This window comes from Rhinoderma darwinii, chromosome 3 (assembly GCF_050947455.1).
Source record: "Rhinoderma darwinii isolate aRhiDar2 chromosome 3, aRhiDar2.hap1, whole genome shotgun sequence".
Classification (NCBI taxonomy): domain Eukaryota; kingdom Metazoa; phylum Chordata; class Amphibia; order Anura; family Rhinodermatidae; genus Rhinoderma; species Rhinoderma darwinii.
In genome coordinates, this window is record NC_134689.1 from 157,845,549 (window position 1) to 157,873,031 (window position 27,483).

At 40.8% G+C, this 27,483-nt stretch overlaps 1 protein-coding gene across 1 annotated transcript in view; it reads right to left on the reverse strand.

The window, feature by feature from the left end:
* Positions 1–27,483, reverse strand: part of PTPRR (protein tyrosine phosphatase receptor type R) — a 147,069-nt gene that overhangs the window by 28,633 nt on the left and 90,953 nt on the right. The window contains exons 7-10 of the mRNA XM_075856954.1: positions 10,880–11,066; positions 9,234–9,318; positions 5,542–5,621; positions 1,399–1,536 (exon numbers count right to left, since the gene is read on the reverse strand). Coding sequence (XP_075713069.1) covers positions 1,399–1,536; positions 5,542–5,621; positions 9,234–9,318; positions 10,880–11,066 — 490 coding nt within the window. The remainder of the gene's footprint in view (positions 1–1,398; positions 1,537–5,541; positions 5,622–9,233; positions 9,319–10,879; positions 11,067–27,483) is intronic.

A 27,483-nucleotide genomic window follows, 5' to 3' on the forward strand; every position in this document is an offset into this window, starting at 1 on the left:
GTCTACAAACATCTGCCCATTGCTTGCAATGGGTTTTACGGTGTTCTGTTCCCACGAGGTGTCATTTTACACGTCGCTGTCAAAATACGGCGCGTAAAAAGACGCCCGCAAGAAAGAATTGCATGTCACTTCTTGGGGTATGTTCACACGCAGTGACCAAAAACATCTGAAAATACGGAGCTGTTTTCAGGCGAAAACAGTTCCTGATTTTCAGACGTTTTTCTAGCAACTCGAGTTCTTACGGCCGTTATTGGAGCTGTTTTTCAATGGAGTCAATGAAAAATGGCTCCAAAAACGTCCCAAGAAGTGACATGCACTTCTTTTTCGCGTGCGTCTTTTTACGCGCCGTATTTTGACAGCGACGTGTAAAATTACACCTCGTGGGAACAGAACACCGTAAATCCCATTGCAAGCAATGGGCAGATGTTTGTAGGCATAATGGAGCCGTTTTTTCAGGCGTAATTCAAGGCGTAAAACGCCAGAATTATGTATGAAAACACTGCGTGTGAACATACCCTTAGGACATTTTTGGAGCCGTTTTTCATTGACTCCATTGAAAAACAGCTACGATAACGGCCGTAAAATAAGCTGCGAAAAACGCGAGTTGCTACAAAAACATCTGAAAATCAGAAGCTGTATTTGACTGAAAACAGCTCTGTATTTTCAGACGTTTTTGGTCACTGCGTGTGAACATACCCTAATAGTCAGAGTACAAGATCTAATTGAATTGACACTGAAGGCAGAGAAACAGCAGTCTAACTGAACATGCAGGGGTCCATACCCTCTCTCTCTCTCTCTCTCTCACTCTCATTAGCTTCTATTTTCATTTTCCAGTAATGATCGATAAAAATGAGTTTATGTTTATTTTATTTATATACACTAGTTTAGTTTATATTCAATTCTTCAAGAGGTTGTAACACAAATAAAAATATTAATCACATATCGACAAAAAAGGGGATAAATATACGATCACTGTGGGTTCGAACGCCGGACTCCCATCAGTCACTGGGATGAGGGTCCCACGTCCCCTGTTTAAATGGAGCTGTGATCACGCTTGTCCACTACCGATCCATTCATTCTCCATGGGACTAACAGAAAAAGCCAAGTACATTGCTCAGCTATCTCTGCCAGTAACCTAGAGAATGAAGCAGTAGTGTGCACGCGTGACTGCCGCTCCATTTAAACCTGGGAAACAGGACCATATTTCCCGTGATCGCTAAGGGGTACCAGCAGTCTAACACGCATCGATCATAAATGTATCACCTATCCTGTGGATAGGTGATAAATGTTTTTTTTATGGGACAACCCTTTTAAGCTATGGGACCTAGTATGATTTGTATTCCTTGGATGCAAACATTTTCCGGATTTCCAATTTTTATGTATTTTGTACATCAATACCTCATTTTTTTCCTTCAGCTTGGTGATCATAACAATGACAGGTACATCTTCTTGCCAAGCCATCTGCCAGAAGTCATTAACTGTGTTAATCATTGGTCCTTGCGTAGCAATGAACTTCCTCTCTTTACCACCATAACCCTGCCATAGAGAAGACGATAAATGATTACACGTAATAATTTTATATTAACCATATACATGTAATGCTATCTTTGACATGCAGTGGGGTCTCATTATGTGTGGAAGCTCATCTTTAAACTGTCGCACAATTTACCCTGCTGTCTAGTGATTTGTGTTTGACTTGCAATATTTTTTTATAACACGTCTTTCTCATTAATATATTTGCTAAATGACTTTCATAAAATTTTCATTTACATAACAAAAATAGTAATAAAATACACATGGGCATAGAAAAGAAGATGTGATCAAGCTGCATACAAATCTTGCAATAGCTGCTATTAAAGCTAGCACAGGAGATGTCACTCTTAAAGTCTGTGTAGCTCCTGACTTTATTTAACTTATTGCAGCAGGATATGTAAGCTATATAAGATATTATATTAATCATATAGTAGGAAATAATGTAAAATGCTTTCCAGGGAAACATTGCTGCTGAAACCATGGACCTAAGGCTATTGTGTCTAATACTCTCTAGAGGATCTTTGCATAAGATAAATTGACTGATGGACTGAATTTATAATTATGCATTTCCCTTTTAATAGCCTTCCTTAAAGTGTACCTAATTTTTCAGATGACTTTTCAAAATAAGCTGTCATATGTGTGTACATGAGGAATAACACTATTATATATGGAAGCTTCAGCAACATTGAGGAGATTACACAGCAGTAATGAGCAGTATAGCGGTGAATACAGCAGTGGGGTGAGAAGCTGCAGCAGCGTCTGTGTGTGTCTCCCTGCCTCTCTCTCACTCTGCTCTTGTTCCCAGCTCCCTCTCCCCTCTACATAGACTTCCATGGACAGCTGTAACCTGATCCCTCATTGAGCTGATACTCTGTCTGGTCTTGAGGAGATGAAAAAAGTAGTGAATTCAGAGTAAGTGCACAGTTAGGAGGAGGGATGGGGAAGGTCCATGATAAGTAGATATAGAGGCATTTTTCTCTAATAAACATATATTACAAAGTTTCTTACATATACTACTGATTTATGCAAAGCTTGTTGAAAAGTTAGTCACCATTTAAGTTAGATTAAACATTAAATGGATTGTCCACTTTGCACAATGTCTTTTTGTTAAAAGGGTCATCCGATAATAAGCTGATTACAAGAAGTCTTGCTGCTTGGACCACCAGCGATCAGCTGTAATCATGCATGCGCGCTGCAGCCCCCCTCATTTTCTATGGGACTGCCGAGCTAGCCAAGTACAGCGCTCTGCTATATCCCGCAGTCCCATGGGGAATGAATCAAGTGGCAGGGCAAATTTGGGACTGCTATTCTGTTCATACCTGGTATGTGGGACCCCTGCTCTCTGGATTGGCGGGAGATATCCTTGTTCTAGAGAAGATTTTGCTCTCTACATGCCTGGTAGCAGAAGTGTTTGTGTCCATTACAATGGTTATTACTGCTAAATCTTAACAGGACATTAAAAATACTGCCATGTCATCTGCTTCCTGTGGCATCTTTGGCTAAGCAGTAGACCGATCATACTAGGCTGTGTTTAGAATATTGTTTATCTGGAAATCTGAAGGACTCTGTTGAATAATGACATTGTAGGCAGTATACTGGGTGTCTTGGATTAGGGTAAGGCTACGAGCGTATCAGATTCACGTGCATGAAAAACGTGCGTGAATCTGGTCCGTGTGTATTGCGTTGTGAATCAGTGTGCTTCGCGAGTGGCATGCGTTATTCACACACTCGCAAAGTACATCTTTTTTTTTATTATTATTTTCAATTGAATTGATGTGCCAATCATGCACACATTGACTTCAATGGGCGCATAGGAGCGTGAAAACGCACCAATATAGGACATGCAGTGAGTTTTACACAACGGACTGTAGCTGCTTGAAAATTCCTGTATGTGTGAACGGCCCAATTGAAATCAATGGGTCCGTGTTCTGCGCGTGATTTCCATACGCAGCACACGGCTTTTATTCACGTTCGTCTGAATGAGCCCTTAACCACAGCGGTACTGAAGGGTGCCAGCTTAGTAAGTGTGAGGACCTGCTTTAAAGAGGCTCTGTCACCACATTATAAGTGCCCTATCTCCTACATAAGGTAATGTAGGTGACAGCAGTGCTTTTTATTTAAAAAAACAATCTATTTTCACCACTTTATTAGATTTATAGATTTATGCTAATGAGTTGCTTAATGCCCAAGTGGACGTGTTTTTACTTTAGACCAAGTGGGCGTTGTACAGAGGAGTGTATGACGCTGACCAATCGGCATCATGCACTCCTCTCCATTAATTTACTCAGCGCATAGGGATCCTTTTAGATCACTATGTGCTGTCTTATACTAACACATTAACAGTACTGAAGTGTTTAGACAGTGAATAGACATTCCACGGGATGTCTATTCACAATCTCTGCACTTCGTTACTCTGTCTGTGGTAGTTACAGCAGAGGAAGCGTAATCTCGTTGTATCCTGTCATTTCCCGTGTAATCTCGCGAGATTACGCTTCCTCTACTGTAACCTACCACAGACAGAGTAACGAAGTGCAGAGATTGTGAGTAGACATCCCGGGGAACGTCTACACTGTCTAAACAGTTCAGTATCGTTAATGTGTTAGTATAAGACAGCACATAGCGATCTAAGGATCCCTGTGCGCTGACTAAATGAATGGAGAGGAGTGCATGACACTGATTGGTCAGCGTCATACACTCCTCTGTACAACGCCCACTTGGTCTAAAGTAGAAAACACGCCCACATGGGCATTAAGCAACTCATTAGCATAAATCTAAAATCGCTAATAACGTGGTAAAAATAGATCGTTTTTCTAAATAAAAAGCACTGCTGTCACCTCCATTATAGCACCAATCTTCTTATATAGGAGATAGGGCACTTATAATGTGGTGACAGAGCCTTTAAATGTGACAAATATGTAATTTGTAATACAAGGACCTTCTCTCAGATCTGTATTATATTCCATAGCAAAAACTATGTTGGTAAAGGTAGAAAAAGCCTTTATATTAAAAAAGCATGGGGAACATGGAACTTACAAACAGGTGTTTTCTGTATGTGGACGTGGTCAATGATAGAGAACATATGGGCAATCTTTAAAACCTTGGCCTCTCCCTGCAAATAGTGGAGAACTCTCCAATAAAACTTTTATGTATGCAAAAAATAATATGTGGTCGAGCTTCTACTAGTCACACTCAATCCCAGGCAGCTGCTTCCTACAGCCCCGCTGCAGGGAGCGCATCTATCGTGTTATTAGAGAGTAATATGCTCATAATGCCTCATAAACAAAGCAAATAAAATAGAGAAGGGCTTCTAACAAGTGCTATTTAAGCTCTGTGTATTACTCTATTTCATTGTGTCATTCCAGACAGGTAAAATGGTCACTGTCCTAATGATATCACGTCTGAACTTGTTGTCAAGCTATGGCTTCAAGCTTCGATGTATGGGGATCACACAACAATAATGAGATTCTATGGCCTAAACTAAGGAATAATTCTACGCAATGTATATATGCTGTAAATGCAATCCTGCTTTATAAATATAGCATTTAGGCTCTGTTTACAACTGCTTCTGTTTATAATGGAACTGAAATGCAGTGCTGGACACCAACGGTGCTTGACAGACCCTATTCACTTACAATGGGCTCCATTGGATTCCATTGAGGCGTCCGTAGTTTTGGCGGGAAAAAATAGTGCTACATGCAGCACTACTTTTCCCATCAAATTTCACAGAATCTGCTACAGGAAGCATCCAACACAGATGTGGATAAACCCTTAATTATTTTTTATTTAAATAATCTTAGACGCCTTTTAAATCCAACTCTTGTTCCTCTTGCTATTACCCATGATGCAGTAGGTCAGATTGCACTATATGAATAGCCGTTAGGTAAGGGGATATTGTATTATACCACTGACAAATCATTTTTAAATAAGGAAGTTCATGCATGTGCGAATGATCACTATCTGAATGGCACATTTAATGTAAAAAATAAATAAATAACAAATCATACTCACCCTAATAAAATTTGCATTTATATAGGTGCTCAATGCATCTTTTGGGTTCTTTGGTTTTAAATACACTCTGCTTACTGGATCTAATGAAACAGAAATATTGTAAGTGACACTCAGAACAATTATACCAAGACTTACTTCAGTTTATGCATAAACCATTAAGTATACCATAATTCATTTATAATTATATGTAATAGTGTACATAGAGCATTACATCCCATTTATATATGTATTTGCATTTTTTATTGGTGCATTTGACTCCAAAATGATGTCTAATCTGCTCTGTGACATATTTATTAACTTATTGCGCTAAATTTAGACACATTTAAAAATGTAAAAGAAAAGTCGTAAAAAAGTGAGGAAAAAAGTTGCATCTCTATTTAACACAGACTATAGCGTAGAAAAAGTGGCGTCATTTTAGCCAGTGTGAGAGTTGATGGCAGTGATGAATGTTGTGACAGATAAATCAAAGGGGGCAGACGCAGTCATAAATTTGGCGCAACACATGTATGTAAAGTAACCAAGTTGTACCTTAAACATTTTCTAAAATGATGCCAGTTTTGATAAATGTGGGCTATTGTGCTAGAGCAGTATTTTTTATTTATTTCTATCTGTCTTTTTTTTTATTGAAGGCCTTCACTCAAACTTTAAAGTGCTGTGTATCTAAAGACCTGATGTGTCCGTGAAAATGAGCGTCGATCGACAAGACGGCTTGTCGATTGGTGCTAGTTTGCACCGTTCACAAGGAGCACTGATCGGTTATGTATAAGGACGAGCGATCCATACTACGATCATTTGTCCTCACACATTTCTATCATGTCGCAAACACTCATTCATTGGCTGATTGTTGCCCTAGTTACACAGGGTAATAATCGGAAATGAGCGTTCTTATGAACGCTTGTTTGTCCAACGATTGGCCTGTGTAAAAGGCCCTTAACAGAGAGACTTCGGACTCCTGGCCATAAATCCTCAGTTATTGCCTGGATACCTGAATGGCTTCTGTTTAACCATTTATGAACTGTTATTTTTATTAAATAAGGATATTAATGCCTTCATCACATGTAAAAATCTCTTTTTACCCAGAGCTATATGATTCTATAAGAAAGCTATGATATTTTCCACAGACTGCAGATTTATAAATCTGTAGAATTGCGACCTCTACTGGACATACAGTATACAGCAACCTCAACAGCACAAGTTTGTTGTTATCCTTCTACCTGGTAATAGGATAATAGATAAACAATTACCTTTTTTTATTCCTATTTTGTCACATTACATGTGCATCTATCTATCTATCTATCTATCTATCTATCTATCTATCTATCTATCTATCTATCTATCTATCATCTATCTATCTATCTATCTATCTATCTATCTATCTATCTATCTATCTATCTGTCTGTCTGTCTGTCTGTCTGTCTGTCTGTCTGTCTGTCTGTCTGTCTGTCTATCTATCTATCTATCTATCTATCTATCTATCTATCTATCTATCTATCTATCTATCTATCTATCTATATCTGTCTAATACATTAACACACACATAATGCAAGATGAATATGTCATGCTCTGATTTTCCTTTATAATATAAAATGGAATATACACGTGCACTAACCATCATTCAACTTCTTTTGCATACTCATTGATCTATACTGTGATTCATGATCTTTGCAAAGTATTTAGAGACAATGTTCAAACAGTGAAAAATCTAAAAAAAACAACTTGTCCTCGAAAAATCTGGCCTAGATCAGGTGTGATCTTCTCAAAGTTTGATTTTTAATCTACTATATATATATATATATATATATATATATATATATATATATATATATGTGTGTATATATATATATATATATATATATATAATATATATAATTAATTAAATAATATAGTAAATTATATATATATATATATATATATATATATATATATATATATATATATATACAGTCCAGATACAAATGAACACAGCACTCCAACATACCTATATATCAGTGCTCGTTACCAGGGGATGGATCAATTCCCCAACTTGAAATAGAAGGCAACCATAGAACGAAGTAACGGCACCAGGACTTCAGAATAGATGAAGTAGGGTGGATTTATTCACCTCAAGTGAGCGACGTTTCGGTTCAACAAAGAACCTTTCTCAAGCTTGAGAAAGGTTCTTTGTTGAACCGAAACGTCGCTCACTTGAGGTGAATAATTCCCCCATGTTTCATCTATTCTGAAGTCCTGGTGCCGTTACTTCGTTCTATGGTTGCCTTCTATTTCAAGTTGGGGAATTGATCCATCCCCTGGTAACGAGCACTGATATATAGGTATGTTGGAGTGCTGTGTTTATTTGTATCTATATATATATATATATATATATATATATATATATATATATATATATATAAAATTCATATATCTATTTAATACTGGCCTCTCCTTTAAGAGGACCATTGCTCCAGACTATTTTGCACAGCAATTTTGTATGGTTGTCTGAAAGAAGTTTCAATGTACAGTATGTATTTATATCAGTATAGTATACCTAAAGAGTTTATGTATATAAGGAAAGGGAAGGAGAAAAAGGTATGTGATCTGAAAATAATATATAACTTTTATTAATATGCATTAAAATAAAAATGAACACTAAAAGGTCCAATGGTGTAAGAGGTATGTGTGAGTGACCCCCAAACTCACATACCTCAGGCCATGTATAATGAGGATGTTATAATTTGTAATTAATGACAAGAGTGTTCAAACAAAGAACACATGAATGGCTATGCTTCCAGAACAATGTTTGTATTCTCAGGTTGCGGCAGTGCAAAATTAGGCAAGGTAGCCTGTTGCACCACCAGGCGGCTGTACTGCAGCAGAGTGTGAACATGGGCCTACAAACTGCACCCTCACGTATTGTGTCTTATGTCCCAAAACAGGAGCACAAACAGCAGCCCAGGCTGTACTGCTATGGTATGCAAGAAACCGTGTATATATCACTGTAGTATGGGAAACCACATAGTGAATGATTTATATGGTACTGAACACAAACAGTCGGTTTCAATAGGGATGACGGCAGCATAAATTTAAATGCACGGGTCAGAGTAGTGAAAACCACTCATGCCAGTGATATTCCTGTAAGGCACGGCCGTGTAATAAGTCAGGGTAAATATCCTGCCGTACCTACATACATGATTGCCGCAGAGGGTGTGAATAGTAAGCAGACATACCTAAAGAGTTTAGCTTTAAGTACACTTGCGTTTAAATAGTATATGAAATTTTAGTGAAACACTAGATAGTGGATTTTTAGCAAGAATTTAATTTTTTTTTTAACCTAGTGACTAAATAACAGATGATATCAAATATGTAGAATTATGTACATCAAATAAATAAATAAATAAATAAATATAATAATGAATATGTAAAAAAAACATGAGACTGTATTGCTGATAGTGAGGATTCAACACTCAAGGGTAGTTACATAAATGTGTTATCCATTATATATTAGTAGATTTGCTACATTAGCACATTTATAATACATCATTATTGACCTATTGTAGTAGTGCACTCGACATGTACAGGGGGTTTGGTTGGGTGTGAAGAAAATGAGATGGTTCACAAATATAACTAAACAATGACCTTTATCGCCTTCTTTCTGCTCAGCATTATGAGATACTTAAACTTTAAATGAAACTCCCTCCACTGAATTAACTTACTTGGCAATATAGTTTTGTAACGGTTTTTGGTTCCATGACTTGGAATATGAATTTCTTTGGGATCCATGAAATTCATTGGTATTTCCTGATAAAGACACAAAACAATGACATGAAGAGAGTGCTACTTACACTATGCTGGGAACATTGCATATTATCAGTGATGTAGATTGATCTTTCTCAGTTATTGTTTGGTACAAATATGTCTAGACAGGCTTTTATGACTATTGTTCACTGAAAACACATTTATTGTTTAACGGGGCCAACAAACCTGAATTCACATTATCTTTGCAGAAAAAGCTATAAATAACATTTACAAAAGATAGATATTCCCGATTGTGCTAGCATATCCACAATGGGGCTGGGATGCCTGTTCACATAGCCTTGATAGAAGTATCTAAAAATCTCAAACTTTAGCATTTAACTCTATCCAAACATATTCTAAACATAAGCAAATTTTCCAGTATGCAACAGAGTCCTTCCTTAGGACATGTAGCATCTCCAAAGCTGTACACTAGCCAGGACTATTTCTAAGCTCAGCCTGTACACTTCAGACATGCTGGACCAATATCCACACCGAGAGCTAAGTGATATGAGTCTAAAGATGGAATGAATTTGTGAGCCATAGCAACACTGATAGAAATGGATTGAATGCAATATTATAGGTGGGACAATAAAAAAACATTTGGGACTGGCTGAGATTCCACAGATCCTGTATTTATACTTTTTTGTGGCTTTTTCCCACAAATGACAAAGACTTGAGTCTGTGCTCAAGATCACGCAATGCTAAAATTCTGAATGGTAGATACTTTAGCGATGTCCTACCTTCCCAATTTCACGTATGGAGGTTCAATTTTACAATAGCATTTGAACATCTCCCAAAGCTAAATAGTTCATTGCTTTGTGCTAATGTGGTAAAAAAAAACAAAACAGATCTGTCCACAGATTGGTGTCTTATCAGCTAATGCCAAAGTTATGTTGTATAATTCCTTCTGGAGTAAGGATCCTTTTACATGGGCCAATTATCGGGCAAACGAGCATTCACAGAACTCTCGTTCCCGATCATTGTCTTGTGTAAACAGGGCAATGATCAGCCGAAGAACGAGCAAACATTCATTCTCCTGCTGATCGTATCGCTTCTGCAGCCAAAAATATTATCATTGTCGGCAGCACATCTCCCTGTATAAACAGAGAGATGTGCTGCCGACATGATAGAAATATATGGCAACGAGCGATCGGAGAAACGACCGCTCGTCCCCATACATTACTGATAATAGCGCCTTTTGAAAGGAGCAAACGTGCACCGATCAACAAGCTTGTTGATCGGCGCTCGTTGTTACTGCCAAAATGGACAAGTGTAAAAGGACCCTAAGACTTTGACTTACATGCTGACCACATAAATGGCTAGTAACAATTTTCGACCTATGCAAAGTGAACTATTTGTATAGTTACATTGTTACTTAGCTTTAAAAAAAAGTATATGTCCATTAAGTTCATTGTTGCTTTTGTGTTGCAAAATTGTTTACGATATACATTGCTGTCAATTTGTTCTGTCAATTGTTGTTGAAAACATTTATAATATTTTGGAACAAAAATCTTTCACATATTAAATATATACAGTATTACACAAGATAACACAGTTATCATACCATGAATTCTGTATGAAGCAAATGGGCGCTTTGAACAACATCCTGGAGCTGTTGTCTGGTCAGGACACGACTGGCTGTTTGGAGGTATTCAACGGCTACTTTCTGTCTTGGTGTTGGAGCCACATTGAAAGGTTCTACCATTCCTAACCCACTCATATCCAAGGTAAGGGAAACATTTGAACCTCTCCTGGAATAGAAGAAAACATGTTATTGGTAAAGCTAATGCCTGTTTTGCTTTGCATTAAAGAGGCTCTGTCACCAGTTTATAACTGCCCTATATCCCACCTAATCTAATAGGAGCTTTACTGTAGATAACATATTTTTATTTTTTTTAAATGATTATTTTTCACCAAGTTATGATCATTTTTCGTTTTATGCTAATTTGTGCTTAATGCCCAACTGGGCGTTTTTTTTAAACTTTTCACCAAGTGGAAGTCGTAAAGAAAAGTGTATGATGCTGACTAATCAGCGTCATACAATTCTCTTCATTCATGCCCAGCTTGTTTCACAGCACAGCGTGATCTCACGAGATCACACTGTGACGGTACTTCCTCCCACAGGTCCTTCACCGGAGCAACAGAAGAGTCAACAGACATCGCCTCCAGCCGTGTCAGGACGTTTATCCGCATCTGCAGCGGATGGAGGAGATGTCTGTTCAGTCATCCATTGCTCCGATGAAGAACCTGTGGGAAGAAGTTCTGTCACCGCGTGATCTCGCAAGAACAGGCTGTGTTGTGAAACAAGCTGGGCATGAATGAAGAGAAGTGTATGACGCTGATTGGTCAGCGTCATACACTTTTCTTTACACTGCCCACTTGGTCAAGCCCACTTGTGTGTGTATGTGTGTGTGTGTGTGTGTGTGTGTGTGTGTGTGTGTCCAACTGCACATGACAATGGACAGTCATCACATTGATGTGAAGAAATATGTAAGTCTACGGTAAAAAAATCTTATTACTGCAGAATACTACGCTACAATACAATAATCACTTTTACAAAGAAAATTTTTGCATATAACTAGTTGTGTTCAATAAGTTATGGTAAACACAAATTTATAAATGGAATCTAATTTGTTCAGATAGTAGTATCAGCAGAAGTGGATTTTCTATTATTGCGCCTACTTAGCTAAACTCATGTTAGTTTAATCTAGTAGTCTGGTGTACAAATAGTAAACAGGGATAAATCATATCATGTGCCTAATAGCTCATTTTTATTACCCACATTCTACTGCAAAAAGTTTTGGCGATATGAGGCACTGTCAACGTATAACTAATCTTGGGCTTAAAAAAATATAATAACAATTAGCAACGTGTATTTGAAACATATACAAATATTCAGTCGTTTATGTAATAATTCATGTTCAGACACAAAAGTCACATGCCCATAGTGTTGTAGGCTCTGTATCTCTGTGTATGTATGTGTTCAAATTGCTGCTTTCATTCATTAAATGCCCTTTTAGGTTTGGAATGTCAGAAAAGGGAGTAACTTCCTTTTATGATGTCACCTTATAGTCACCCTGGATAGTGCTGAGTACCAAATACCAATGTCCGGATAGGAGGAAGACATTAATTAAATAGCAGTACTGATCACTGTTTGTTAAAGTATAGTTTAATAAAGAATACCTATAGATGAAGGCTTATACATCCAAATAAAAGAGTATCTCATTTTTTGGATGTTCTTTAGATAAAACATTATGGGGCTGCATTATCAGTTAGTAGCTCGCTAATATTATTTTATCAATGGAATTGCTCCTCAATTTCTCTGTGGTCACTCTATGGGCTCATTCGGACGAGCGTAATACTCATCCGTGTGCTGTGTGTTGAAATAACTGACAGGACACGGACCCAATCATTTTAATGGGGCTATTCAGACATGCGTGAGTTTTCATGCAGCAAGTGTCCGTTGCGTGAAACTCACTGCGTGTCCTCTATTGGTGTGTTTTTGCACACCTAGTCACCCATTGATTTCTATGGGTGTATGAAAACGACGGACAGCACACGGACGACATTGGTGTGCTGTCCGTGTTTCACACATCAGTTACATAGAAAAGCAGAGAAATAAATGAAAAAAAAAAAGAAGTGCTTGCATGGATGTGGAAAACACATGCCCCACGCAAAGCACACTGATGCCAATACGCAACGCACACGGACATGAAATGTTGGAAAAACGCTGAATGTAACCTAAGGGTCTATAGCAAACTACAGCAAGTTGTTTGCTGACAGATGCAAGAGGGAGTCCAGGAATACTAATATATTGTGGATAATACAATTTCCTAATATATTATATTACATTTTTACATCAAAAGTTTTCTAATGGAAATAATAGATGAAAATGCACAGAAAAATGTTAATGTGAACAAAGACTTAGCGAGACATTACAAAATTGGTAGCCGTTTCATATTTGTGCTATATACCAGCCTTGCAACTTTTCTTCTTATTTACAAATTTTTTGAGAATGTTTCTCTTTATTTGTAAGGGCTTGTCTAGATTGTCAGGTATGCTGCCTTGCAGGGTTCTATATACATGTTGCACAATGGGAGCTCGCCTCTTGAGCATTTCAATGATAATATATTTTTTTCTATGTCTTCCAATAGCATCAGCATCACTAAATAATCTAGAAAAATCTTGAATATTATTAAACCCATTAAAGCAGTATATAGAATCACCTAAATATTTCAAGAAAGAATATCTACGCCACTTGTAATAAGTATATCCTGTAAGGCCTCATAATGACAGGTATAAGGCCCCATGTTGACACCCATTAATAGGAAACTTATGTTAACAATCAACCCAGTTTGTGATAAATAGTTACTAGACTGCTACAATTGACATACAAACTTTGTAAACTTAGAAAGAGTTACAAGTAAATTCTAAGACACCCTTATGATTTGAGTGGAAATATTGAATTAATATTTTCAAGACTTAACCCTCTTGAGTTACATTTTTTAATTCTTTCAAAAACTCAGCAGGTCACACTGAGCTAAGGAAAATCTCCTGACAAGTTCTGTATTTCTAGACTAAGCTTCAAGCAATCAGTATCTAGGGAGCACAGGAATTGCTTTGTATCCTGTGGCGGAAGGCAGCTGACATGAGAGCAATTTCAGCTTTCCCTCTTTTAATCACACTTTCTTATGTATTGCCAACTAGTTCCTGTTTCTACTCTGTGCAACACTTTATGACACCGCCAGGGAAGCGGACTGTTTGACATTAGATGCTTATTCAACCTCTTTCTTTCCTGCAGATTAACCTTCTGATCAAACAAAATTTTATCTCAATCACCATCGACCTCACAGTCATCCAATTCCTCACAGTTTGTTTTGTAGTTCTTAACCGATCATGTACTCTCTGTCGCATACAACGATTTTTAAAACATGGGTTATACCGTGTACAGTTTTGCTATTTCAGAACCTTTTCATAATTGTAAAATACAGTGCCTTGCGAAAGTATTCACCGTCCAGCAGGACAATGACCCTAAACATACCGCTAAAGCTACACTGGAGTGGTTTAAGGGGAAACATTTTAATGTCTTGGAATGGCCCAGTCAAAGCCCAGATCTCAATCTGACTGAGACTCTGTGGCGTGACCTGAAGACTGCTCTACACCATCACAACCCATCCAACTTGTAGGAGTTGGAGCAGTTTTGTCTGGAAGAATGGGCACAATTCCCAGTGTCTAGATGTGATGAGCTTATAGAGAAATTACCCAATAGACTTGTATCTGTAATTACAGGAAAAAGGAGCTCCACAAAGTATTGACTTTCAGGGGGTGAATACTTATGCATTAAAGTTCTCTGTATTTGTCTTAATTATTGTTTGTGTCACAGTAAAAAACATCTTGCACCTTTAAAGTGGTAGACATGTTGTGTAAATCAGATGGTACAAAAAAATGTCAAAATCCATTTTAATTCAAGGTTGTAATGCAACAAAAGAGAAAAAACACCAAGGGGGTGCATACTTTCAAAAGGCACTGTGCCTATCATAAATATAAGCAAATCGAACATATTCAATGAAGGTGAAAATATTGTAAAGGGTACATTGAGTTTGATATTTGTGTTAACTGATAAGAATAGTAATAAAATGTAAGAGTTATTCTCATCTAACATATTTATGGCATAACCACGTGATATACCATAAATGTCTGATAGATGTGTGTCCAAGCTATTTGACACACAACTATGTAGAGAACAAGGGGTTCCCAATCCCCTTCCCACCTGGTGAGGGGCTGACGCATTCAGGCAGAGAATGAATGGAGAGCAGGCCGCACATTACTTGGTTGTTTTCATAGAACAGAATGGAGAGAGCCACACACATGCACGGCCATATCTAGATGTATTCTCTGCCTAGATGCAGCACACAGTGACGCAACTTTTACGCCAATTATATACCTGAACTATGTAGATTTTGTTACTTTTCACTCCTGCTGACTTACGCGGGAACTTCATGTTGCCCTCAGGGCCTATAGCAGGTGTGTTGTAATGGGTCTATAATGTTCTCAGCCCTTTGTTCTATGTATAATGTGCTAAAGTAATTTCGATTAATGCATATTTTTTCTTTAAACGTGTTGAGGAAGTAGAGGTAAAACTATAAAGGGCTAAAGTAGAGGTAAAACTATAAAGGGCTAAAGGAGCATTTGATGTAGGAAGTGAAGAAAGTGAAAAGGTAATAGAGTAAAATGGTGCAAATAATGGCTGGAGGTAAATAGGCTAAAACCTAAGGGAAAAGTTTAGTAGCAAGGGAGTAAATGGGCTCAGACATGAACATTATCCATTATATTCAAAGAAACTCAATTTAATGACTATATAGATAGAGTTTCACTTTAAGGACAAAGTTGTTATAAGGTCAGAACAGCTTTGCACTTTCTAGTCAAAATATAGGAAAACATTATTACCGGTACTTGAATTGTACATTTAGCAAATAAAGGTTATTCATTGTATGTTGAAAAGTTATACTATTTTCCAATATACTTTCTGTATCAATTCCTCCCATTTTTTTTTCGATCACAGCTTTAGTGATTGAACGGGAACCTTCATCGTTTAGATTCAGAGGATGAAAATTTGTAATGGTCATCAGATGGACACACAGGTACATGGCTCGATGGATTTACAAAACAGTAACAAGTCAAGGGTTATGGAAGTAAACAATGAAGGTTGCCATTCAATGACTGCAAGCAGAGATCTTGAAAACCCACAAGGAAAATTGCATCACTTTTCATTATACACTGAAAAAGCTAATAGAAACCAGAATGTCCCTTTATGGACTGATGAATTGGTGCTTGCCATTGTTTCTTACACCATTTTATATTTAATTTATTGTGGTACGAAAGTCTCCTACAGAAAGTAGTCAATGTGAAAAGTGCATACTGAACATGAAAGTGACATAAGCAGGACAGTCGACGTCCTCTTTCTGTACAGCATATGGTTGTAGTTTACAGGATAGTTTAAAAATGCTACTGAAAATTGTTTTAGACTATTGAAAGTCACTGCCAAGTTATGAAAGAATGTGCATTGTGTTAAAAAATACGCTGAAATATGATATGGAAAAGTGCATTGTGTTTAAAAATATCGCTTTGTTAGAAAGGTTTCCTAGGTTCCAGACAGAAAACAATTCAGTAAACACACAAATATGGCTGGAACCTAACAATGCTTTAATATTGCCCTACAGCAAGAAGCTTCAAACCCGTGGTCTGATGCCAAGGAGTGAATGTCCTGACATTAAAATGACATGAGCCTATCTGCTAATAGATTTGACACACCTGTGTTAGGGCTCATACACACAGAAGCTTTTTTCGGCTGTACAGCTCCTTAGTATAGAGTCGTACAACCTCCTTGCACTGCCGTACAGGCTTTGTGTGTACGGAAATATTCTAACCTGGAAGCATTGAAGCTCGGGGAGAGTACGGCCTCGTGCACACAACCGTAGCCATGTGTACAGTCCGTGATTACGGCACGGACAGATGTGGAGTGTCATCCGTGGGCCGTCCGCAATTCACTGACCGTGCACACATTGATTTCACTAACCCCGCATGGCAAATCCGGACAGTATAATGACTCGTCCTATTTTTTTGTGGTCCGTGCTCTCGGCCAATGTACAGACCATGGAAACCACGGTTGTGTGCATGGGCCCATAGAAATGATTGGGTCCGCAATTCATTGGCATTTTTGCGGATGAATTGTGGATGCAAAAACACGTACGTGTGCACGAGGCCTAACTCTGTATATACGGAGTTTGATAGAGCATGTCACAATTTTTTTTATGTACAATTTGTTTAGAATCTGACAGGTAAAACCTCTGTATGTTTCCATAAGAAATAAGAGCCATATAGAGGTACAGTACAGGGCTCATGCACGTCTATGCAATCCCTTTAAAAGCTCTATGCCAAATGGAGTTGTAATACGTCCGTGTCCATTAGCCCTTAAACTGTGGCAAACTTTCATTATATACTCTTATGTGTGTCCACTGTAAAAAAGGAAGTTATAACCACTGCAGACCAGGTTTAAAGAGGCTCTGTCACCAGATTTTCAAACCCCTATCTCCTATTGCAGCAGATCGGCGCTGCAATGTAGATAACAGTAACGTTTTTTGTTTTTTTCAAAAACGAGCATTTTTGGCCAAGTTATGACCATTTTTATATTTATGCAAATGAGCCTTTCTTATGTACAACTGGGCGTGTTTAAAGTTATGTACAAGTGGGCGTGTATTGTGTGTGTACATCTGGGCGTTTTTACTTGTTTTACTAGCTGGGCGTTGTGAATAGAAGTGTATGATGCTGACGAATCAGCATCATCCACTTCTCTTCGTTACCACTCAGCTTCTGGCAGTGCACAGACACACAGCGTGTCCTCGCAAGATCACGCTGTGACGTCACTCACTTCCTCGCACAGAAACTTCATCGCGTCGGATGAGCGAGGACACGCTGTGTGTCTGTGAACTGCCAGAAGCTGGGTGGTAACGAAGAGAAGTGGATGATGCTGATTCGTCAGCATCATACACTTCTATTCACAACGCCCAGCTAGTAAAACAAGTAAAAACGCCCAGATGTACACACACAATACACGCCCACTTGTACATAACTTTAAACACGCCCAGTTGGACATAACTTTAAACACGCCCAGTTGTACATAAGAAAGGCTCATTTGCATAAATATAAAAATGGTCATAACTTGGCCAAAAATGCTCGTTTTTGAAAAAAAAACAAAAAACGTTACTGTTATCTACATTGCAGCGCCGATCTGCTGCAATAGGAGATAGGGGTTTGAAAATCTGGTGACAGAGCCTCTTTAAGGCCTCATGTATATAGTCGTATTAAGGCTCCAGTTTGTTCGGAGCCATAATAGGGCACTCATAGAAGTGCATGGAGCGTTTACTGCATACTCTGCATGACTCCAGTTTCATACAGAGGCATATTGAGGATTTTTCTGTCGCATTCCATACAAATGGGACAGAAGAAAATATATAACATGCTCCATCGGATGCCATATGTACGCAGCTTTTCACCCTAGAAGCAGGAACAAAGGGGTGCAGAGGTAGCAGTTGCACCTGGACTTTGGAGCCAAAGGAGGTCAAAAGTCCCCTTTGTCACATAAGAAGACAGAAGTCTTATAAATGGCACATGGTAGGTAGGGGCCCTAGTACAGAGTTTGCATTGGGGCCCAGTAGCTTCAAGTTACGCATCTGCTTAGAAGCGGAACAATATTTGCATACATATGGCACCCATCAGCACGCGGATTCCCTATGGCCCCATAGTACCTAGTGTATAAAGCCTTAGAACATGGTCAGAGGTAGACCTTGACCATGTGATGCTGGATAATCTTTAGCCAGTTACTGTAATGGCAGGAAGGAGGTGAAGGGAAAGTGAGCCCTAATCTACCCACCGCCCTGTCCCTGCCTACTTGCAACGACCCGCCCTAGGCGACGAGGTACAACTGGGCGGCGGTCCCTACGCTGGCTAAGTGCACAGGAAGACAAACAGGGAACACGCAAGGGAAGGGGCAGTAGCCACGGAACGCCATGAGGAAACGGGGCGGCGAACGAACAGTCAGGACCAGGACGAAGTGAGTACACCCGAGCGGGCACGGAGACAGAAGCAAGCCAGGGGCAAAGCAAAGCAGGTCAAGCAGAACTGCAGCAAGGCAGAAGCACGGCAGAAGCAGGCTGGAGCAAGCAGCAGTGGGGCCAGGAATCCAAAAGAATTACAAGCACTGAGGGAGAGCACAGGGCAGGTAATAAAGGGCAGGGGGCGGAGCTAACTCCGACAGACCAGGCCGCGATAGGCTCTCCCACTCCTGAGCCTGCCACCCTGGTTGGTGGGAGATGGTGTCAGTAGAACAGGTCTGGCCTCAGGTGTGGATTGATTAATCCCAGGAGTATAGCTAGATGAAGTACCTGGCAGATCCCTAACAGTACTCCCCCTTTTATGAGGGGCCACCGGACCCTTACTAAGGGGACCCGGTTTAGTGGGGAAGAGGAGGTGGAACCTCCTGATCAATACCCCAGCGTGAACATCACGGGCAGGTACCCAAGTCCTCTCCTCCGGCCCGTATCCTCTCCAATGGACCAGGTACTGGAGGGAGCCCTGGACCATCCTACTGTCCATAATCTTGGCCACCTCGAATTCCACCCCCTCAGGGGTGAGAACGGGAACAGGAGGTATCCTCGAGGGGGACCAGGACGGGGAGCAGCGTTTAAGGAGGGAGGCATGGAAGACGTCATGTATGCGAAAGGATGGGGGGAGCTCCAGACGGAAGGATACAGGGTTGAGGACTTCAATGATCTTATAAGGTCCAATAAATCGGGGAGCAAACTTCCTGGACGGGACCTTAAGGCGCAAGTTCCTGGACGACAACCAGACCAAATCCCCGACGACAAACCGGGGGTTAGCAGAACGTCTACTATCCGCCTGAATCTTTTGTGCGCTCTGGGACGCCTCTAGGTTCTTCTGAACCTGGGCCCAGACAGTGCACAGTTCCCGATGAACCTCCTCTACCTCAGGATTATTGGAACAACCAGGGGAGACGGAGGAGAGCCTTGGGTTAAACCAGAAATTACAGAAAAACGGGGAGACCCCTGACGAGTTACTGACCCGGTTATTCAGGGAAAATTCAGCAAGGGGAAGGAATGAGACCCAATCGAATTGACAGTCAGAGATGAAGCACCTTAAATATTGTTCCAGGGATTGGTTGGTCCTTTCCGTTTGGCCATTAGTTTCGGGATGGAAGGCGGAGGAGAAGGACAGATCAATCTCCAACTTTTTACAAAAAGCTCTCCAAAATAAGGAAACAAATTGTACCCCTCTGTCAGAAACTATATTGACTGGGGCCCCATGGAGACGCAGGATGTGTTTCACAAACAAAGAAGCTAACGTCTTGGCGTTAGGTAGCTTCTTAAGGGGCACAAAGTGGCACATCTTGCTGAAGCGGTCGACTACCACCCACACCACCGACTTGCCCTGAGATGGAGGCAAATCGGTGATAAAATCCATGGAGATATGGGTCCAAGGTCTCTGGGGAATGGGCAAGGAACGTAGTAGGCCCGCAGGTCGGGACCTAGGGGTTTTGGACCTAGCGCAAACCTCACAAGCGGCGACGTAAGCCCTGACATCTTTAGGCAACCCAGGCCACCAATAGTTTCTGGTAATGAGGTGTTTGGTGCCCAAGATGCCAGGATGACCAGATAGAGCGGAGTCATGGTTTTCCCTGAGTACCCTCAGCCGGTATTGCAGGGGAACAAACAGTTTGTCCCCAGGGACGTTCCCGGGAGCTGCACCCTGATCAGCCGCGATATCAGAAGCTAAATCAGAATCCGTGGCAGAGACGATTATACCAGGGGGTAAAATACAAGCAGGATCCTTCTCGGAAGGAGGATTGGCCATGAAACTACGTGACAGAGCGTCAGCCTTAATATTCTTGGACCCAGCCCTATAGGTAACCAAGAAATTAAATCTGGTAAAGAATAGTGCCCACCGAGCTTGTCTAGGATTAAGCCTCCGGGCCGATTCTAGGAAAACCAGATTCTTGTGATCCGTAAGGACCGTTACCTGGTGTCTGGCCCCCTCCAGGAAGTGCCGCCACTCCTCAAAAGACCATTTAATGGCTAGAAGTTCGCGGTTGCCAATATCATAGTTACTTTCCGTGGGCGAAAACTTCCTAGAGAAGTAAGCACAGGGGCGGAGATGGGTGAGGGAGCTGGTACCCTGGGACAAGACGGCCCCCACTCCCACCTCGGAAGCGTCAACCTCCACAATAAATGGCTCCTCTTGGTTGGGCTGAATCAGCACGGGGGCCGAGATAAAGCACTTCTTGAGAGTCTCAAAGGCCTGGACGGCCTCAGGGGGCCAATGGAGGACATCGGCACCCTTGCGGGTAAGGTCCGTAAGAGGCTTAGCGACGACCGAGAAGTTGGCAATAAATCTCCTGTAATAGTTGGCGAACCCTAAAAAACACTGTAACGCCTTAAGGGAGGCAGGTTGGACCCATTCCGCCACAGCTTGAACCTTGGCAGGGTCCATGCGGAATTCATGAGGAGTGAGGATTTGCCCTAAAAATGGTATCTCCTGTACCCCAAAGACACATTTTTCAGTCTTAGCAAACAGATTATTCTCCCGAAGGACCTGGAGCACCTTCCTGACATGCTCCACGTGGGAGGACCAGTCCTTGGAAAACACCAGTATGTCATCAAGGTACACAACAAGAAAATTACCCAGGTACTCTCTCAGGATTTCATTAATAAAATTCTGGAAGACAGCAGGGGCATTACACAACCCAAAGGGCATGACCAGGTATTCGAAATGACCCTCGGGTGTGTTGAACGCAGTTTTCCACTCATCCCCCTCTTTGATGCGGATAAGGTTATATGCCCCCCGTAGATCGAACTTAGAAAACCATTGGGCTCCCTGAACCTGATTAAAAAGATCCGGAATCAAAGGAAGTGGGTACTGGTTCCTTACGGTGACCTTATTCAGGTTACGATAATCAATGCACGGCCTAAGACCACCATCCTTCTTCCCCACGAAGAAGAAGCCAGCACCTACAGGAGAAGTCGAGGGGCGAATGAAACCCTTGGCCAGGCATTCTTGGATATACACCCTCATCGCTTCACGTTCAGGACATGAAAGATTAAATATCCTACCCTTAGGAAGCTTGGCACCAGGCACCAAATCGATAGCGCAATCGTAATCTCTATGGGGGGGCAACACCTCGGAGGCCTCCTTAGAAAACACATCGGCGAAGTCCTGAACAAACTCAGGAAGCGTGTTTACCTCCTCCCGGGGAGAAATAGAGTTAACGGAAAGACATGACATAAGACATTCATTACCCCATTTGGTGAGATCCCCAGTATTCCAATCAAATGTGGGATTATGCAACTGCAACCAGGGAAGGCCTAAAACCAGATCAGACGATAATCCCTGCATCACCAGTACAGAGCACTGCTCCAAATGCATGGAGCCAACCAGGAGTTCAAAAACAGGAGTATGCTGAGTAAAATAACCATTAGCAAGGGGGGTTGAGTCGATTCCTACTACAGGGATAGGATAAGGTAAATCAATACAAGGCATCTTTAGAGACATAGCAAATTCCACAGACATGATATTAGCAGATGAGCCAGAATCCACGAAAGCACTGCCCGTGGCAGACCGGCCAGCAAACGAGACCTGAAAGGGAAGCAAAATTTTATTGCGTTTCACATTAACGGGAAATACCTGTGCGCCCAAGTGACCTCCCCGATGATCACTTAGGCGCGGAAGTTTTCCGGCTTCTTATTCTTGCGCCTGGGACAGGTGTTCAGTAGATGCTTGTCGTCCCCACAGTAGAAGCAGAGACCATTCATTCTGCGAAACTCCCTACGTTGTCGAGGGGACATGGAGGCCCCGAGTTGCATATGTACCTCCGAGTCCTCCGTGGAGGGGCGAGGAGACGGGACCTCGGGGGGGATCGCAGAAAAGTCAGAGGGGAGCACACTGAAGCGTTCTAGCTGACGTTCCCTGAGACGTCGGTCAAGTCGTACTGCTAGGGCCATAACCTGGTCTAGGGAGTCAGAAGAGGGGTAGCTAACCAGCAGATCCTTCAGGGCGTCAGATAATCCTAACCTAAACTGGCACCTTAGGGCCGGATCGTTCCACTGAGAAGCTACGCACCACTTCCTAAAATCAGAACAGTATTCCTCAACCGGTCTCCTACCCTGACGTAAGGTCACCAGCTGACTCTCGGCTAAAGCAGTCCTGTCAGTATCGTCGTAAATGAGTCCGAGGGCAGAGAAAAAACGATCAACAGAGGAAAGTTCAGGGGCGTCAGGAGCCAAGGAGAAGGCCCACTCTTGGGGCCCTTCCTGGAGTCGGGATATGATGATACCCACCCGCTGGTTCTCGGAACCTGAGGAGTGGGGCTTTAGGCGGAAATACAGTCTGCAACTCTCCCGGAAGGAGAGAAACGTCTTACGGTCCCCTGAAAACCGGTCAGGTAACTTGAGGTCGGGTTCTAGAGGTGAGGTGAGGGGTACTACTAAAGCAGCGTCACCCTGATTGACCCTTTGGGCCAGGGCCTGGACCTGTAGGGAGAGGCCCTGCATCTGCTGGGTCAGGGTCTCAAGGGGGTCCATGACAGCGTCAGCGTAGGAGAAATGGTAGACTAGGTAAGGGCTTGTAATTCTGTAATGGCAGGAAGGAGGTGAAGGGAAAGTGAGCCCTAATCTACCCACCGCCCTGTCCCTGCCTACTTGCAACGACCCGCCCTAGGCGACGAGGTACAACTGGGCGGCGGTCCCTACGCTGGCTAAGTGCACAGGAAGACAAACAGGGAACACGCAAGGGAAGGGGCAGTAGCCACGGAACGCCACGAGGAAACGGGGCGGCGAACGAACAGTCAGGACCAGGACGAAGTGAGTACACCCGAGCGGGCACGGAGACAGAAGCAAGCCAGGGGCAAAGCAAGCAGGTCAAGCAGAACTGCAGCAAGGCAGAAGCACGGCAGAAGCAGGCTGGAGCAAGCAGCAGTGGGGCCAGGAATCCAAAAGAATTACAAGCACTGAGGGAGAGCACAGGGCAGGTAATAAAGGGCAGGGGGCGGAGCTAACTCCGACAGACCAGGCCGCGATAGGCTCTCCCACTCCTGAGCCTGCCACCCTGGTTGGTGGGAGATGGTGTCAGTAGAACAGGTCTGGCCTCAGGTGTGGTTTGATTAATCCCAGGAGTATAGCTAGATGAAGTACCTGGCAGATCCCTAACAGTTACTCTATATTATATTCAGCTGCTGTAAATAATAACTGTCAGTTGCTAGCCATATTGTGGAGATTTATAAAAAGAAAAAAATTTGTGCAAACAGTTGACTTGCCCATCGAGTTAAATCTATTTACAGCTAACTTTTTAGAAAATGACCATATCGATGTAAATGCTTTCTTCAACTTTTCTTTCCTGTTATTATAAATCTCTATTTTACACAGGCACGTGAATTTTCATCTTGGATAACGCGCAGGAGAAAGACAGACAAATATACAGACAACTGAAACATTGATTACAATGATCTTAGCCTAAAGATAACATTACAAAATAATTCACAAAAGTGTATTTTATTTCATAAATTTTTTAAGTTACAATGTCCAGACACACCTTATATCTATGCTATTATCTATAATCCATAGGAAGAAAGAATTGCTCTTGTTTTGTTATTATTGCATCATCTACTGTACATTACATACTACTAACATTTCCATACAAAGTTTCGGTTTGCCCCAGGGTTAGATCATAACTACAAAAAAATCCAAAACGACTTAAACACTTCCAAATTTAGTGTGAAATCACCATGCAGCATCAGCAGGAAGACTACATTAAAGGCGTTGTCAGCTTTGGACAACCCCTACTTGTTAGAAGGGTCCTTTAACAATAAGCTGATCACAGAGTATCCCCCTGTTGAGACCCCTCAGCGATCAACTGTAATCTGTGGGGGAACCAGGCAGCAAGTATTCAAGATCCCTGCAATGCCCCCACAGGGAAAATGAAGCATTACACAGAGCCCATTCTTTTTTAAGGATTTATTGAGAAAAAAAATCATGGCATGCTATAAAGTATACTGCATAATAGAGGCATTCTCCACTAGAGACACCAGAAAAGCACCACATGGAATATTACAGACCTATGATACAGTCCGTGCACTGCTGTATAGGTCAGTGTATAGGTACATGAAATAGCAGTGTGCATGAGCCATTATACAATCAGTGAGCTTCACTAAACCTTATAAAAAGGGAAAATCAGAACTTTATTTTAAATACTATTTTCTCTAACGGTTGGTACGTTCCTTACATCTTTACTGTGTTGCCAGTGATATATAAATTACTTGAATTATTGTTCCATTTTCTTCTAGTCTGGAAAAACTTAAAAAAAGCTTCTAGAAAATATCCTTGCTTTCTTTAACAAGCTGTCTTCCGTGTACAGAATTGCTTAGGCAGCAGTTAGAATAGATTGTTTAAAGCATAGCCAAAAAGGAAAAGTAGCAGAAGGGTGGAGCCAGACATTAACAATCGGCAGGGGACCGACCAGGGTTTCCTGTCACCTTGGGAACTACATTGATTGGTAAAGCTATTTCCTGTGTGTATAAAACACAACTCGCAGCAACTACAGTAACAGGACAAAGTGCACGATAAGCAACCTACAAGCAACATACAATCTGTACTTTTGTTGAAAATAACAGAACACTAATTATGTTCAAACAAACATCATGATACGAGCTAGAAGGACTCCAACAACACAATTGCGGCTAGCAGGTCTTTAGAAATGTGTACAGCAGGAGAATACTTAAATTTAGTAATAAATATCAAAACGTAAAAACCCAAACTGGATTGATTACAACAAGAAGTGTGTTAGGCCTACTTTACACATTGCCGTTTGGATCAATATTTTGCATCCGTTTTATAAAAAGCCTAAAACCAGAAGTGGAACCTAAATACATAAAAAAAAGCATAATGAAAACATGTATACTTCTCTTTTTTTGCATGCAATCCGGGTTTTGGCTTTAAAAACAGATGCAGAATACTAATCAAATCGGCAATAAGTTAAGTAGGCCTTAAAAATGCATTTTCAGAAAGCATGAAAGGTCCCTCTGCGAAATAAGTAGACAGTAGTATCATACATGACACATGGTAGATGGGGGACTCTGTTACAGACTCTGCATGCATCCCAGTCCCTTTGTTGATCATCGGAGACTGCAAAACTTGGAATCTCCATCACAAGGTTGGGTCAGAAAATACACGGAGATAAATGGTTCTGTGTCCCACATGCACGATAGGTTACCACTAGAATCAATGGCTTTTTTGAACCACTACTTCAGTATACTACAATGTAAATACTTTTAACATCGGTCTATCATGTAATACTTGATCAAGAGTAAACCTGTGCTATGTTTATTACATTTAGGAAGAACATTAGGCAATGATCTCGCACATTTTAATGACGTCCTAGAGGAATATTTACTCTTGAAACCACAAACCACAAAAGTAACTGAAAACCCAGATGACTACCATTTGCACTGACAAACTAGGCCATATAATAAGGTAAGGAAAACACTACAAACCTAAAGGGAATTGTCTGTGCTTTAATTATTACTTTGAGGTGTTTCATAAATGGGACAAATTTATGATTTATTTTTGTTGAAAGGACATTTTGTTAATCACAAGATAATGACTTATCTTTAATATGTTTTCAGTGTATATTAAAATGCATGCTAGTTTCTACAATTAGAAAATATCCATTAATTCGGGTACATTTTTAGTTTCCCGTGGTAACTATTGTCAGGGGTACACTTCTTTTTTATGCAATTTTCACAAAATCAAGGCAAAATCCCTGCGGTTTTGCAAGAATTGTGCCACAAAACAAGATACAATTGCAATGTTTGAACACAGCCTTACTGTTTTATTACACTAATACATTTTTTGACACTGCTAAAAATAATACAGCGTGACGCCAAAAGTGTGTCAACATGTATTGCTTCAAAAAGCTGAAAGAATATTTGTTTAGCAAGACTGGAGTACATCAAATAGGAATGCGCAAAATCATATATTTTTTCCAAATATATATACAGTGAAGGAAATAAGTATTTGATCCCTTGCTGATTTTGTAAGTTTGCCCCCTGTCAAAGTCATGAACAGTCTAAAATTTTTAGGCTAGGTTAATTTTACCAGTGAGAGATAGATTATCTAAAAAAAAAAAAAGAAAATCACATTGTCAGAATTATATATATTTATTTGCATTGTGCACAGAGAAATAAGTATTTGATCCCCTACCAACCATTAAAAGTTCAGACTCCTCCAGACCAGTTACACGCTCCAAATCAACTTGGTGCCTGCATTAAAGACAGCTGTCTTAAATGGTCACCTGTATAAAAGACTCCTGTCCACAGACTCAATTAATCAGTCTGACTCTAACCTCTACAACATTGGCAAGACCAAAGAGCTTTCTAAGGATGTCAGGGACAAGATCATAGACATGCACAAGGCTGGAATGGGCTACAAAACCATAAGTAAGACGCTGGGTGAGAAGGAGACAACTGTTGGTGCAATAGTAAGAAAATGGAAGACATACAAAATGACTGTCAATCGACATCGATCTGGGGCTCCATGCAAAATCTCA